The sequence below is a fragment of the Aquila chrysaetos genome, chromosome 11, assembly GCF_900496995.4.
Source record: "Aquila chrysaetos chrysaetos chromosome 11, bAquChr1.4, whole genome shotgun sequence".
NCBI classification, from domain to species: Eukaryota; Metazoa; Chordata; class Aves; order Accipitriformes; family Accipitridae; genus Aquila; species Aquila chrysaetos.
The window spans coordinates 32,376,842-32,391,489 of record NC_044014.1 but is presented as its reverse complement, the minus strand read 5'-3'; the positions used below and the strand labels follow the sequence as shown (position 1 = coordinate 32,391,489).

The window sequence follows — 14,648 nt, the reverse complement described above, 5'->3', positions numbered from 1 at the left end:
TAATACTATTTTCTCTCCTGCTGGCAATTTAGCAGCAGCAGTACTGAACACCAGAGGACTTCTCTATGGAGGGAGAGATAACAGCACACATTTACTGAGAGGATGAGGGGTTGGTTTCTTAACAATGGAAGTATACACAGATGGATTTGGTAGTTCTCAGCTGGTGAGCAAATTTTCAGCTATAACTCATTGTGCCTCTTTGGGTGGGAAAAATGGATTTCACATAAGTATTCCTTTCTGGGTCCATGAAAGATATAATGCAGGCAAGCTGAGTGGCAGATTTAGAACGGCAAAAAGAGCCACTCCACATCATATGATGCTGAAGCTAAGTTGTACTGGGAACCGAGACACCAGGCCACAATGCATTCATGTAAGGCAGTAATTTACTTTCTCAGGAAAAATATTTGTTCTAAATCTGACACAACATTTTATAAGATATTTCTCCTAAAGAGTGGGGGCATGAAAATATCTTCATCATAGCTTAGAAATGGATGAAGGCTCAACAGATTTTCCAGAGATCCTATTTCTTTACCCCATCTCTTCTCTCCTAAGGCACTCGGAGTTTTCAATGAAAGCGGTTAGTCCAGATCTCTCTCTCTCTCTCTCTCTCTGAGTAGCAGGATCTCAGGGACATTCTGCAAACTTTGTAAAATAGCCATGGGCAACCCAAGGCAAGCAAGTTCCTTAACTGTCTCATTTATGCCAACCAGTGATCAAATCAAAGAGCTTTCTGACAGCTACTATTTCAGATTACCTCGGGAATGATTTGGGTGCCTAAGCCAAAGTATCCAGGACCACTTTAGACACCCCAGGCAATATGAATAATCCACATTGTGGCTGACAATACCTAATAGAGACCGCTGCCCTTATAGCCAAGGAGCTGGAGCACAGGCAGTGAACCTTATGGCAACTTAAATTACCTTAGACGTTTACGATTTGGCACATGAATTACTATGCTGGTGTTTGCAGATCACAGCTGAGTGCTTTCTTTCTTCTGTATCCTCACCTTGTACAAGGGGATGTGATATTGGGAACCTGGAAAGTGGCAGCTACTGTTAGGTACAGAAAGCCATTTAATTATAATTCTTCAGCTGCCATCTCTAACAGTAGAAGGGCATGGGGCTCTAAAGTCCCAAAACAACACCGAACAGTTCCTTTACTGGAATAACTTCTCTCCTCCTCAAGATTCTTAGTGATGTCCATTCATTTTAATGAGAAGGGGAATCAAACCCCCTTGTAAATGTTGTAATAGCTCAGCCTCAAAGGCCTCCTCTCATAATTCATAGTTCTGCTCTTAAACCTGTGTCTTTTTTTTGCAGACTCCTCACTGCATTTCACCCCAACTTTTGTCCTCCTCTGAACTTTGCTGAGTTTTGGGAGGTGCTCAGTAGACCAAATGGACAATTTCTTCTGCCGTGAAGGAATTATAACATTCAGAATTTTTGTGAGAAGAACATTATTCAAGCTTTCCGGATAACTATTTCTGTCTTTGGTTTCAAGAACAATTTATTCATTGAGCTTAACTTTATTCCCATTACAGCCAGGCCTCACAGATACTCTGAGGTAGTTTTATTCTATTTAGTTTCTCATGTTATTTCCAGAAATTACACAGTTCTTATTTCTATTACTGTTAAAACCTACTTATTTTGGCTAAACTAACAGAAAATTAATTTAAAAACAAAGCTTGTTATGGTTTGGGGATGGTTTTATTATTATTATAACACTATATCCATACAAAGCGTTACATTACCTGCAAGTATGCAATGGCAAGTTAAAAATTGGAAATACAGTTAAACTTATGTTTATGAGAAATGCACTTAATTACGTCCTTCTTTGCAGATACCACAGAGAAGGCAAAAGCAGCTTCTTTAAGTGCCAGCCTCACCTAAGTGCCAATGCCTCTGTTTTAGGAGCCAAGCACAAACCTTACAGTCCCAGTTTTCCCAGTGCAACCCCAAATGAGAGCGAGAGAGCAACTGTGTCACTCTCTAGCACCTAAAGTCCTTGGCTCAGCATTTTCTAGGAGGACAGCCTGTGTCACACTGCCCGTCTTCTGGCCATGTCTCCACTCCATCGCCATCAGATCAAACATGAGATATCAGACTCTAATCCTGTCAGCACTGACTGCAGAAGATCAACAGCCCTCCCAGTACTCCATGCCAGTGTGAAGGTGGAAATTTTGTCCATATTTTGAGGGAAAAAATGAAAACATTATTCAGCCTTCAAATTTTCTGAAGAAAAACAGATTACACATGCGCACGCGCACACACACACACACACACAAATTGCCACCAAACAACCAGCAGCTCTCTGGAGCTGCTCAGAGGCCTGGTTTATTGAAAATATTCTCATTGGGTATGGATTAGTAGGCAAACGGCAGGGGAAAGAAGTCAAAGGTGCAAGATAAATTGGGTTTGTTACAGAAGCTGTAATTTATCATCACAGTATTGCCAAAACAACTGTAGAGAATTATATATAAATTTAATAAAACAACTGCTGTATTATATCTATTATCCTGGAGTCAGTTTTGGTTATCTTCTCCTCCTAGAGAAGAAGCTTTTTCTGCAAATAATGCCACTGAATCTGGTCGTTTATATTTTAAAAGACCGCCTATATTACCTTACATGCAAATACTAGTATAAACAACAGCATATATCAAAATATTAAGAACATAGAATTACACATTGCAGGTGAGAAGTGAAATGTATTACAGTTTGCTAGAGGTGGCAGTCCCCTCTGATGTTCAACAAAGAAGTAAAGACAACTGAAGCAGTGAGAACTCTAGTTAAGTAAAATACATATAAACATGGAAGACCTCTCTTCTGGAAAAACACACAATTAAAGTGCCATTGTCCCCTCCATGCACCTGTCAAAACTGCTTGGGGGTTGTTAGGGTGAAGGTGGAGGGGGGGGGCAGGGAGAGAAGAGAAAAGCACCCACTGCAAATAAGCAGAGTATTTTATTAGAGTTATCTCCTTCTTGCAAGAATGAGTGCTCAAATAGATAATACTTTTCTGTGAAATCCAGGTTTCCAGCTTCATGTTAAGAAGAGGCTCTTACCTTATGGGATTATCCATCCTTGATACTGTGAGAAATGCTGCTAAGTTTGCTGTGTAGGAAGAGCACACGATAAGGGTGAAGAGCCACCAGCTTCCCATTACAATGCGCATAGCCACAGAATTGACAGTAGATTCGCCCCCTACAAATAGACAGAGAAAATGAGGGTCTCTCAGTAGCTTCCATTTATGATCACCCTCTGTGTGCGCTGTTATGTTCAACTTGGTTGGAACTATCCCTCTGCATTTCTGCTTCCCCTCCAGACAGTCCTTTTACTGTGAGAAAAGCACTGCTTCCGTTAAGACTGATAATTTACAAACATCTTCTCCAGTCAACCTCATCTTGCCCTGGTTACTGTTCTAGAAAATCATCTTTCAACATATTTCCCTTGGAAATTATTGAGGAGCAAATCTACAGAACATGAAAAATATTCTAAATAAAGAAAGTTCAATGGTGAAGCACGATTAATATGCAGGAATTAAATCGTTGCAGTGTTCAGACCATAGTAATATTCTGTTTTCAATGGCCATTTTCAATTTGGAAAAAAACCACAAAATTGTCCAATGGCTTATGTGCTATCTGTGCTGTATTTAAATCTGCAAAGACTGAAGTATTAGTGTCATTGTCACTCTTTACAACATTTCAAACAACATGAAGATTTCTTTCTAGCAGGCCTCAAGCACAGTTATGCTTGAACATTGTTGGAGACCAAACCTTACCATATAACTGGTGCTAGTCACTTCAGCATATGTTTGTGCTGATTACATCTTACTGTACTTAAACCCATCAGCAATGCCACCTTAATGAGATGAGGGACCAAGTTTCATAGCAATAGTAAGGATTTTCCAGCTGAAGCTTTATAAGCTTGCAATCACAATGAAAAAAATGTAGAAAAAAGTTAACAACATAACCGTATGTTAGCATTCAACAAAACCTGCCCTCCAAGAATGGTACTAACATTACAGATATGGGACAAAAACCGTGTGGTCAGATTTTGCAAACAATTATTTATAAAAGTAGCTTTGTTAATGGTAGCAATCCTATTGAATTCAACAGGCTTAGTCCTATGCCTAGAGATTCCTGAGTGTAAAGTTAGTTACATGGCTACAAATCATTTTCCTATTCATGTCAAAGAACCAAAAGATAAACTGTCTCACATTAGTTCAAAAACATATAAATTTCTAAAATTAAATTTAAGCAATTAGAGAAGGTGCTAGTTTCAGAGTTGGAGAAGTGTAATTCCGCACCAAGCAGCTCTGTAGTTTATTTATCGTGTGATATTTTTCCCAAAGTGGAAAAGCCTGCTACGAGTGTTCTTTCTGGACTTACCGAGACAGAAAAGCAGAACATACCCGCCCCACAACTTACCTACCTCTTCCCACTTTTCAGCAGCTGGGCAAATAAAACATATTACTTCCCCATACGAGCCTTCTCTTTCATCTTTAGACCGTTCTGGCCAAGACTAACATGTCCTGACCTGCTTTACCCAAGGCAGAACATTTCTGAACATCTATCAGTGGTGTTTATAAGAGAGTAAGTACCTTGCTGAACAAAAGCGCCGTACACAACCCAGATGGCACTGTGAAGGGTGGAGGAAGCAGAAGGGCTTGGCTGGGAAGCGTTCTGCGCCCTGACTGCCTGGATCCGGTTCAAGACAAATATCAAGACACCAACTATAGGGATGGCTGCAGCAATGCAAGCCCACACCGCAAAGTCGAAAGGAGCAAAGAGAGAGAAGATGTTGATTTTCTCTTCGGGCTTTTTGATTAAGATCCCCACGGAATAGTCCATGTACCGTTTGCTGAAGTCCACAACGCTCTCTCGTTCTGGTGTTATAGTGATGGCTGAGATGGCTAGGTCTGCTCTCTGCGAGAAAAATGCAACAGATCAGACCTCTTCCTTTCACCAAGAATGTCGCCAGCATGAGCCTTAAGGAGAAACATTTTAAGAACCAAGTGACTCCATGCATTTCTTTCTATAACTTAACACGTTCAGACAAATTTAAATAAATTGTCTAAAAATAAAACCAGAATCAGTTTAATCTTTGAACATTAGTTAATTGCACTAGTCTAAAGCAGAGTAGTGAAACATAACCTGTCAATGTACTCTAGAACAAAAAGCATCACCCTGACTTCTCTCTGGAATGAGTGCAACTTGTTTAACCTTTACGCTCACTTGTTTTCCAAAGGATGCCTAAAATCCAAACCATATTAACCTCGTGCAAGCAATAAGAAAGAAATACCATTTATTTAGCTTGTGTATTTGATAGGAAGGTGCAAAGAGCTAATATTTGTTCTCCCTGCAGAGTTGCCAGCTTCCCATATTCGTGAAGGGATTTCATATGACAGCTGGGGGGAAGATTTTGTTTGTTTTTTACAATGAATAAAGCGATTGCAAAAATTAGTAACTGGAAGAATGCAACCCAAGGCAACTTAGTTCCTGAAACTGCTTTAACCTCAACATTTAAAGCGAGTAGGTTTTACACGTAGAAGGTCCTTAAAGAGTATTGCAAACCCAATGAAAGATAAAACAGGAGTTAATAAATAAGATTCCCAGAGCTTTTGAAGAGCTGCAATTAGATTTTGAATATTTTTCCATCTTACTAAAAACAGTTATCTTCAAATAATAGAATGTACATTTTGTTTCCTATCTCTACATTTTGTTGGGGAAGTAAAGCAAATGTTAGGTGTGAGAGGTCTGCTTTGAAACCCTTTGGAGTCAGTGGAAAAGCTAGTAGCAGAAATACCGTTAAAAAATACCATAATAGATACTTTGTTGCTTGAAAGAATGCAATTTCCAAAGAAATTTAACAGGATTTCTTACCACATATTCAAATCAAAGAAATTCAAACAGCTTATGTCAATGCAAAATAAGTAAAAAATTCTTTATATTTCCTAGCACCAACCAAGAAGATCCCATTGTCATACACACATTTCCTATTGCTTTAATTGCTTCTATTTCTTCCTAAACACCTACTTACCAGATACTGAGCCACCTACTTACTAGATCATGAGAAAGCTTTCACTTTCACTAATAACTCCACTGCAGAAGAGTAACCTTTTCTACAAAGGGCAGCAACAAGGAATATTAATTCCTTTGACTCTCCTTCTTGATTAACAATTGCCCCATGTCAGACAGCAAGACCATGAACAAAATGCACTCTAATTTCATTCTCTGGGAGGTTCTAGGCTACAAACTTTCCCCATTTACTTCAATGGAGTTCAATTAACTTACTCCTGATTTGCAAGATTGTAATTAAGAAAAGAAATTTGGTCCTCTCTGTTTTAAAGGAACAAATAATCTTGAGATCATTTTAAATTTTGGTCCTTCAAAACACTCCTTTATGGTATATTACTAGGGACACTTTTCTTGTTTTGGAGTCAAACAGTTGATCATTATCAAACACATTGCCACAAAGTGACCCAAATAAAGTCAAACCTAAAAACAAGTAGCAAAGGCATAATGAAAAAAATTAAAATAATAATAATTAGTATTTTAAGAAGAATACATTATTTATTTTCTATAGACATTGTCACACACACATACATGTCCTCTCTTCTTAGTCTTACAGCTATGTAAACACACAGATTTACACTGATATAATTTATGTTGAGAACAGTTGGGAGTAAATAGAAGAGACTCTCTAGTTCCTATCCTGTATACAGGGTCTTAAAATGCACGGTTTACACCATACTCAAACCACCCATAGCTCAGAAGTGTTCTGCACTGGTGCTTTCACCCTAATTCATTCTCTTGTAATTTGGAATGGAGGAAGGGGAGAATTTAAACAACCTCCTTACAAAGTTTTGATGTCCTACTCTGAAGAGTCTTTTTTTTTTTTTCTTTTTTTTTTCTTTTTTAATGCAGCTTGTTTTCCTTGTACCTTGTTAATGAGTTCTCCAATCATGCCATTCCAGGAGCTGTTTTGGAGCTGCTGTCCATATTTGCCATCAGGAGCTTGATATATCTCATACTTGAAGCCCAGATTCTTGGCAAGTGCATCCAGGACATCAATGGAAAATCCTTTATATCGTTTTGGTTGCCCAAGTATGTTCTCTGCCACCATCACAAAAGGTTCTTCCTGAGAACAAACCAATATCTTAACTGATAATTGAAATAAGCTTTTTAGTTTGCTTCTCTTAGCAAAAGGATGTTTCCTGAGTTAATTCTGGACAACTTGGCACAGATTTTGAGACAATCATAACCTTCTGAGGCAAAATCTGTAGGCCATGCAGGATACTATGAGGGATCCCAACTGGATACCACTGCCTCAGCACCCGAGTCCTATGTGGCCTTGGGTTTTTCACAGCTCTTGAGAAGAGGCAGAGACTCCAGAAGATAATTCAACCCCCTCTAGCAGCTTCCTGGGGGCCACAGGATGAATTGCTCTCTGAAGTACCTGCCTCTTCTCGCTGACTATAAAGAGGGCATAGACACCTACTTTAGTGTCCTAACTAGCTGTCTAGAATATAGATATTAAGTACCTAAGTCCTAGATAAGAACATTACTACTGTTCATCTATCTGAGACCATATCAGATCTAGAAAGTCATCTTTTGCAGACAACGATTAATCTTTTCTCCAGGAGACATACTGAAACAAGAGCTAAAACTGCTACATTTTGTGAGTATTTAAAATTTTGAAAATTCAAAGAATAACCTTCATGGGTACTGGTTCCTGAAGTACTTTAAATTAAAGTCTGTTTTGGGACCACGGCACTGCAGCATTTTGCGGTATGTTTTCTGTCAGGCATGGGTGTCCTGCTCTCCTGTGGGGGAACACCAGGGCTGCTGGCAGCACAGCCACTGCAGCTGGCTGCCTTTGCAACCCGCTATTGACATTCTCCTGGAAGGGATCTGCTCGCCTCCCACATAAGCTACAGCATAACCTTGCCTGTCACCAGACAGAGGAAAGAAAACTGGGGGCTGGGGGGAATGCCTTAGTGATCTTATGTGGTACTTCCTATTTGTACCATGATTCAGAAAAAGAGAAATGAAAAACACAAAAACGCACCACATTCTGCAATCTGCAAACTACAATATTTTAGGCAGGTATGCATTAAAGTCCTAAATTGCCCCTAATTTAGCACTTAGGTGAGAGGAGCTCTGCTACCACTCTGGATACTAACAGACAGTAGTCCCAAAAGTGTAATGATTTTTTTGAAAGATTACGCCTTTCTAAAAGATATAGCTTATCTCAACGGGAATTTATGAGCTTGATGGAGGAAACACTTGATTAAATTTTACAGCCTGCAGTGTACAAGAGCCAAGATTAGATTATCATAATTGGCCCATCTGATCTTAAAATACACGAAATGTTGGAAACTGCATATCCGAGTTAGAGTACACAGGGTGGAATGCACCCCTGTGCACTCAGGCCCTGTGCTGCTTCCATGCCCAGTAGGAATTACGATGCAGAAAAACAGCGTAAGCAAACAAACAAATGCTCTGTATCTCTGACAGTGCACAGCTTCACATAAAATAATAAAAGGCCATCATCTATCTTCCTTGCTTATGCAACTGAACATCCAAAAATACAGAACTGAAAATGATAGGGGAAAATACTGTGGGAAGTGCCCAAAATACTCAGTAAGATCCTTTTTATTTTGAGCATTTTGTTTCCTGAACTCAAATGGGATCATACCAAGACAGTCACCACTTTGAGTGTCAATCCTTGTAAGTCATTGCCCAGACGTCGTTCTTGTAGGCTACCATTCAGTCCTTTCTCAGAGTCCCACGTTGCCAACTAGAACAGAAAGGACAGTGAGGCTGAAGGACTGTTAGGCAGAAATCTTTCAGTATTTACATAAACATTTAAAAGTAGCATGACTGAATCCAGAACTGATATAGAGAGGATGAGAGATGTGTGGCTTTTATAAATGCAGAATCAGAATTAGTGAGATTCAGAGGACAGACATAAATAAGTACCTTGCCTGAATGTATTTACATTGATGCCTGTAATATAACTGCTCTATTATCTGTAGTATTTGTTGTATTATTTCACTTAGATCACTCTGATACAACATTTCTCTCCAGTAAGTTTATATTGCCTGACAGTCCTCAGGATTATCTGTGGTCTCAGTATCCCATATTTCCCTCTCTGCTCAGATCCCCTCCTACTTTTCAAATCATTCCTTACTGCTTATCAAAGACCAACCTTTTTTCCTAGTGCACAACATTCTCGCTCATTCATAGTCATAAAATCTTGACACAGATTCTATGGTGTCAAACTGTCTCTTCTCTCGGACTTTCTTTAGATCCTATCTTAAGTCTATTTTCTCTGTTCTTGCCCTGCTTCTGCCTCATCAGTAAAACAATGACAGCCTCTCAAGTTCCCAGGCTCCTGATGACCAAATATCTTGTATCTACCAGTACTTCATGCATCTGCTAGATGTATCTGGATGCATGTTTTCAGGATATCTCCCTGGAATATTACATCTAAATATTTTATTTTTCAATTAAATGTATTGCTTTAAAAATCAATTTTACTGCATATTCTGAAGAGAAATGCAGTAAAATTCAATAGAATAGGTTCAACAGAAAAGTCAATCTTCAGTGACCTTTGGATTATTCAAACTAAATATACTCTTCAGCAGCAGCAGCAGCAGCAGTCAGACACTCCTTTTGCCTTCAAACAGAAGGTGTCATTTTGTTCAGAAGAGTCATAAACAGCATCAAGTAGAAACTGTTTCCTTCTTTTTTTTTCAGCTCTACTCTTAAACACCAATACTATGCTCACATATGTGGAAGCAGTGGTGTTAGCTGAAGGCATGCCCTGTAGAAATTAAACATAGGCCAAGATCTGTGAAATGTGGCTTCTTCCTGCCAGAAGCTAATTTTCATGTAACAAGTCAAAACCTTCTTGGAAGGAACTTATTTCACTGAAAATGCCTATGGCTAGATGTCCTACATGATTTACTTCTATGACTTCAGTTTTATCCTAAAGCCTCAAAAATCAAACCAACAAATAAAATGTGATGGGAAAGATCTGCATAGTTTTATTTTTGTTTTGTTGCACTAAACTGATAAACAGGGAACTAGAAAAGAACAGGACATTCAGTGAATATTCAGCCATCATAACTATCACAACTGATGAAAATTATTCTATAGTCACTAAATCTTCAAAGTTGACACACAGGAGAGGAAAGAATTAAGCTACACCTCCTTTTATGCAGATGACCTGGGGGACAGAGGAGGAGAATGACTGAATAATATTCGGCTTTCTAATGATACTCCTGAAAGTTAAAGTATCTCAGATTGAAAATTCTTCCCCTGTGATGCCATTTTGGAGTGACAGATGAGCTTCTGCACATAAAAGTGTCTGCAGCAATACAGGTAGATACCTATAACCATGGTGCCTTCTAAATTCAAATTTAGATGCTTGCTCTGAAATATGCCCAGATGTTTCTTAGCTTTTGCTATTGCCAAACCAAATTGATGAATTTGTCATCTGACATAAATCAGTGTGGTTCAACAGACTTCAAAGACCAGTTTAGGTTTGTGTGGTATATACTGTGTCTCAAATCTGTAAAGAAAGTTCACTGTCTAAGCCTTCTTCAGCTGTCCTATGCAGTAAGTATATGATAAAGATGCATGGAAGGTTTTGGCCAAATGGCTTGCACAATCTACAGATGATGATTAAATATTTATTAAAAAATGGAAAGTGTAACACATTCATTTATTACTTCATCGCTGGTAGACTGACATTTCAATTCCTTCTCCCACTCCTTTTCCTTTCAAAAGTTCTAGCTGATTTCCTGTCAAGGCATTAGACTTTTTGAATACCCTACATTTCACATTCTGCATTAACTCTAACAATTCCAAAAAGGAACTGGAGACATGGCAGTGCAAAATCATAAATTTACTCATTTTATTCAAAAGGAGCAAGACAAAGATTTCTCTTTTATGCAGTAGGGGTAAGTGCAAGGAGGAGGAGCGTATTTCACTTCAGCACAGAACTCCATAGTGTTCTCTATGGAGGCACAAACTTTTCAATCTCTAAAATGCAAACTATGCAGATAAAGTTGATAAATGGAACATGAGGAAAACCATTTCCAGAAGGGATTTTTCCTGTGCATCCTTGTGCTTCAGAACATTTCATTTGTTCAGAATTGTGCCAGTTTTAACTTCTATTTCTTGCAGACAGAATTTTGTTTACAGGACCGATGTATTTGCATTTATGTCTATCAATTTGTGACAGTTGACCTGTCAAGATCAGTGCCTGAGAAACTAATTTCCAGCACTGTTAAACACAATGAGTACTGCTGTTATTTGATAAGGCAGTTAGAGTTTCATTCTCTGTAGAAACACGTACCATGTTCCTACCAGAAGTCTGAAGCCAAAGGTTGTAGCACGGCCATCAGCTGATAGTAGATAAAGGGCCTTTAGATCTGATTATGACAAACTGCAGAATCAGCACTTGTAGGATGTATTTAAAAAATCAATGGTCTCTGGAACATATATTTAATGGCAGTCTGGGTGGGGTTTTTTTTGATTCTCAAGTTATTCTGTTATGGGAGTTCAAGTTTTGAAAACAGCTACTTTATTAAAGCTTTTCAACTTAAACTTTCTTCCTAGCTTCTCTTTCTAAAATAGGTGTATTGCTGGGAATCCTATAGTTCTAGCCATACATCAAAAGCTCAATCATCCAATAAAGACAAACCAGAGGAAACAAATGTGAAATTCAGACAAAAAAGGTGATTTGTTGAAAAATTCTGACTCAAGACATACTTCTGATTGTTATCAATATTTACTGCATTTTCAACCTGAACTGCAAGGAAAAGCTTGGAAAGTCACAATTGTAACATTGTTTTCAACCTCCACAAGCAATGTATGGCTCCAAACACATATAGTCAACACATAAGCAAAACAATTACACGCCTGGACAACCTAGGAATGTCAAACGATAAAGGATGTCATCCAAAGCATGCCTCTTGAACTTGCTGTTCAGGACTTTGTCCTGAAAGGTACTGGTATCTGTCAGGACCTCCAAAGAAAACTTGATGTCAATGTAACTTTAAGGTTCCTGAGTTTCCATCAACAAATTAGAAGTCAAATTTTACAAAGGAGTTTCATAACTTTGTTAATGATGCAGCTGCTGGCTGCCCAACACTTACTTGAGCGATTAGTTCCCCAGGGGAAATGACATTGAGAAGTCATGGTAAACTCACACCAGAGAATATCATAGAATCATAGAACAGTTTGGGTTGGAAAGGACCTTAAAGATCACCTAGTTCCAAACCCCCTGACATGGGCAGAGACACCTTCCACAGACCAGGTTGCTCAAAGCCCCATCCAACCTGGCCTTGAACACTTCCAGGGATGGGGCATCCACAGCCTCTCTGGGAAACCTGTTCCAGTGCCTCACCACCCTCACAGTGAAGAGCTTCTGCCTTACATCTAATCTAAATCTACTCTCTTTCAGTTTAAAGCCATTAGCCCTTGTCCTATCACTACATGCCCTTGTAAAAAGTCCCTCTCCGGCTTTCCTGTAGGCCCTCCTTTAGGTACTGGAAGGCTGCTATAAGGTCTGCCCGGAGCCTTCTCTTCTCCAGGCTGAGCAACCCCAACTCTCTCAGCCTGTCTGCATAGGAGAGGTGCTCCAGCCCTCTGACCATCTTTGTGGCCCTCCTCTGGATTTGCTCCAACAGGTCCATGTCCTCCTTATGTTTGGGGCCCCAGAGGTGGATGCAGTACTCCAGGTGGGGCCTCATGAGAGCAGAGTAGAGGGGGAGAATCACCTCCCTTGACCTGCTGGTCACGCTTCTTTTGATGCAGCCCAGGATACAGTTGGCTTTCTGGGCTGCAAATGCACATTGCTGGGTTATGTTGAGCTTCTTGTCAACCAACACCCCCAAGTCCTTCTCCTCAGGGCTGCTCTCAATCCATTCTCTGTCCAGCCTGTATTTGTGCTTGGGATTACCCCAACCCATGTGCAGGACCTTGCACTTGGCCTTGTTGAACTTCATGAGGTTCACACAGGCCCCCCTCTGGATGGCATCCCTTCCCTCCAGCGTGTCGACCGCACCACAAAACTTGGTGTCATCGGCAAACTTGCTGAGGGTGCACTCAATCGTACTGTCCATGTCACCAACAAAGATGTTAAAATATCAGAAACAACTCCACAGAAGCGTGAAGACCCTTATGAGCACAATGAGACAAACAATCCTTCTGCTCAAATAAATAAAGGCTGCATGCATTAAACACTGATTTGCAAGATTTACTACCTCCTGTGAACTTAATCAATTAGATTGAGAGCCTGCATCCCACTTCCTTCAGGAGATGAAACTGATGATAAATTCAGTTATTTGTTATACATCTGTTTGTCTGCAAAGTCCGCATGTTCATGCTTCTCTATTACACAACAATTACATATTCCTTAAAATCAGTAACTTAAATTTAGTTTTCCTAACTCTGCTGTGAACACTAACACCACTGGACTATGGCAAATGTCTGTCTCGGTCTCAAACAAATGGAAATGAAAATTATCCCAAACTACTAGTAAATACAGTTGAAAACTGACATTAGCATAAAAAGTGAATATTTAATGTTTCTATCACAACAGTGAATAAGATAATTTAAACTATTTTAGTTTATGATGCAGTAGTTGCTGTCTAAATAATGCATGTCACTGCTATCTAACATAATTTTAAGTATGACACCATCCTAAACATGATCTACTTTTCAGGGAAAATGTGAGTCCCATAAGAAATAAAACAAGATAATTTTCAGCATATGTATAGTAATGTTTGAAAGGGCTACAATCAATCCAGAGCATGCATCTTCTATCTTATCAAAACCTGAAAACTTTTATCTGGTGACTCCTTTGGATTCCCAAATTAAATTTGGGAACCCCTGCCTTGAAACCTGAAAAATTTCTAACAGACAGGAAATCGAAGAGAGTGCAAGGCAGGCGGTTGTCATGCCATGAGACAGAGACACCTGTATCAACCCAGGGCACATTTTCTGTGAATATGAAAGCTGTTCTGTGCATGGAATTAAATAAATTATGCTATGCCACTCACAATCTGATAATGCTTTTAGATTAAAGTTGAACTGAAACAGATTTCACTTCAATGACAACTTTTTTCCTAAACTTGAAGTCAACACAGTATATATCAGCTATGAAGTCCTTGTACCATGTATGTATATTTTGCAGCCTCACTCCCTTTCCCAGTCTTGCAATATGGCTAAACACTTACTGAAACATTTAACATAATAAAGCAGGTTTTAAGTGAACATGATAATCAAAAAAACCCCAAACAAACAAAATGTAAACAAGAAAATTAATGTTAATGGGAGACAAATATGAAATAAGGCAGTGGTCCATTAAATAAATGGAGCAAACTGGACACTCCTCTGTTGCCATTCTAAGGAATAAAAGGAATTCCATTTAAATAGTAAGTAAAACAAATATTTACATTTAAGTCCATGATTCTTTTTTAAATGCAGTATATCAGTAGTCTAGAGAATTTGCTGTCATTCAATATCATTCACAACAAGGTATTAGTAGGACTCACACATTGGGTTATGTGTCATTCTTAAGGAACTGACAGGATTCCCTGAAACATCATTTCCATTTTTATGGAAACTGG

At 39.0% G+C, this 14,648-nt stretch overlaps 1 protein-coding gene across 8 annotated transcripts in view; it reads right to left on the bottom strand.

Annotated features, from left to right (window-relative positions):
• GRID1 (glutamate ionotropic receptor delta type subunit 1) overlaps window positions 1-14,648 on the bottom strand; it is a 562,508-nt gene that overhangs the window by 53,711 nt on the left and 494,149 nt on the right. For all 8 annotated transcript variants that reach the window (XM_030030252.1, XM_030030245.1, XM_030030247.2 and 5 more), the window contains 4 exons: window positions 8,699-8,800; window positions 6,941-7,138; window positions 4,599-4,923; window positions 3,061-3,199 (listed from right to left, as the gene is read on the bottom strand). In XM_030030252.1, the coding sequence (XP_029886112.1) occupies window positions 3,061-3,199; window positions 4,599-4,923; window positions 6,941-7,138; window positions 8,699-8,800 (764 nt within the window). The remainder of the gene's footprint in view (window positions 1-3,060; window positions 3,200-4,598; window positions 4,924-6,940; window positions 7,139-8,698; window positions 8,801-14,648) is intronic.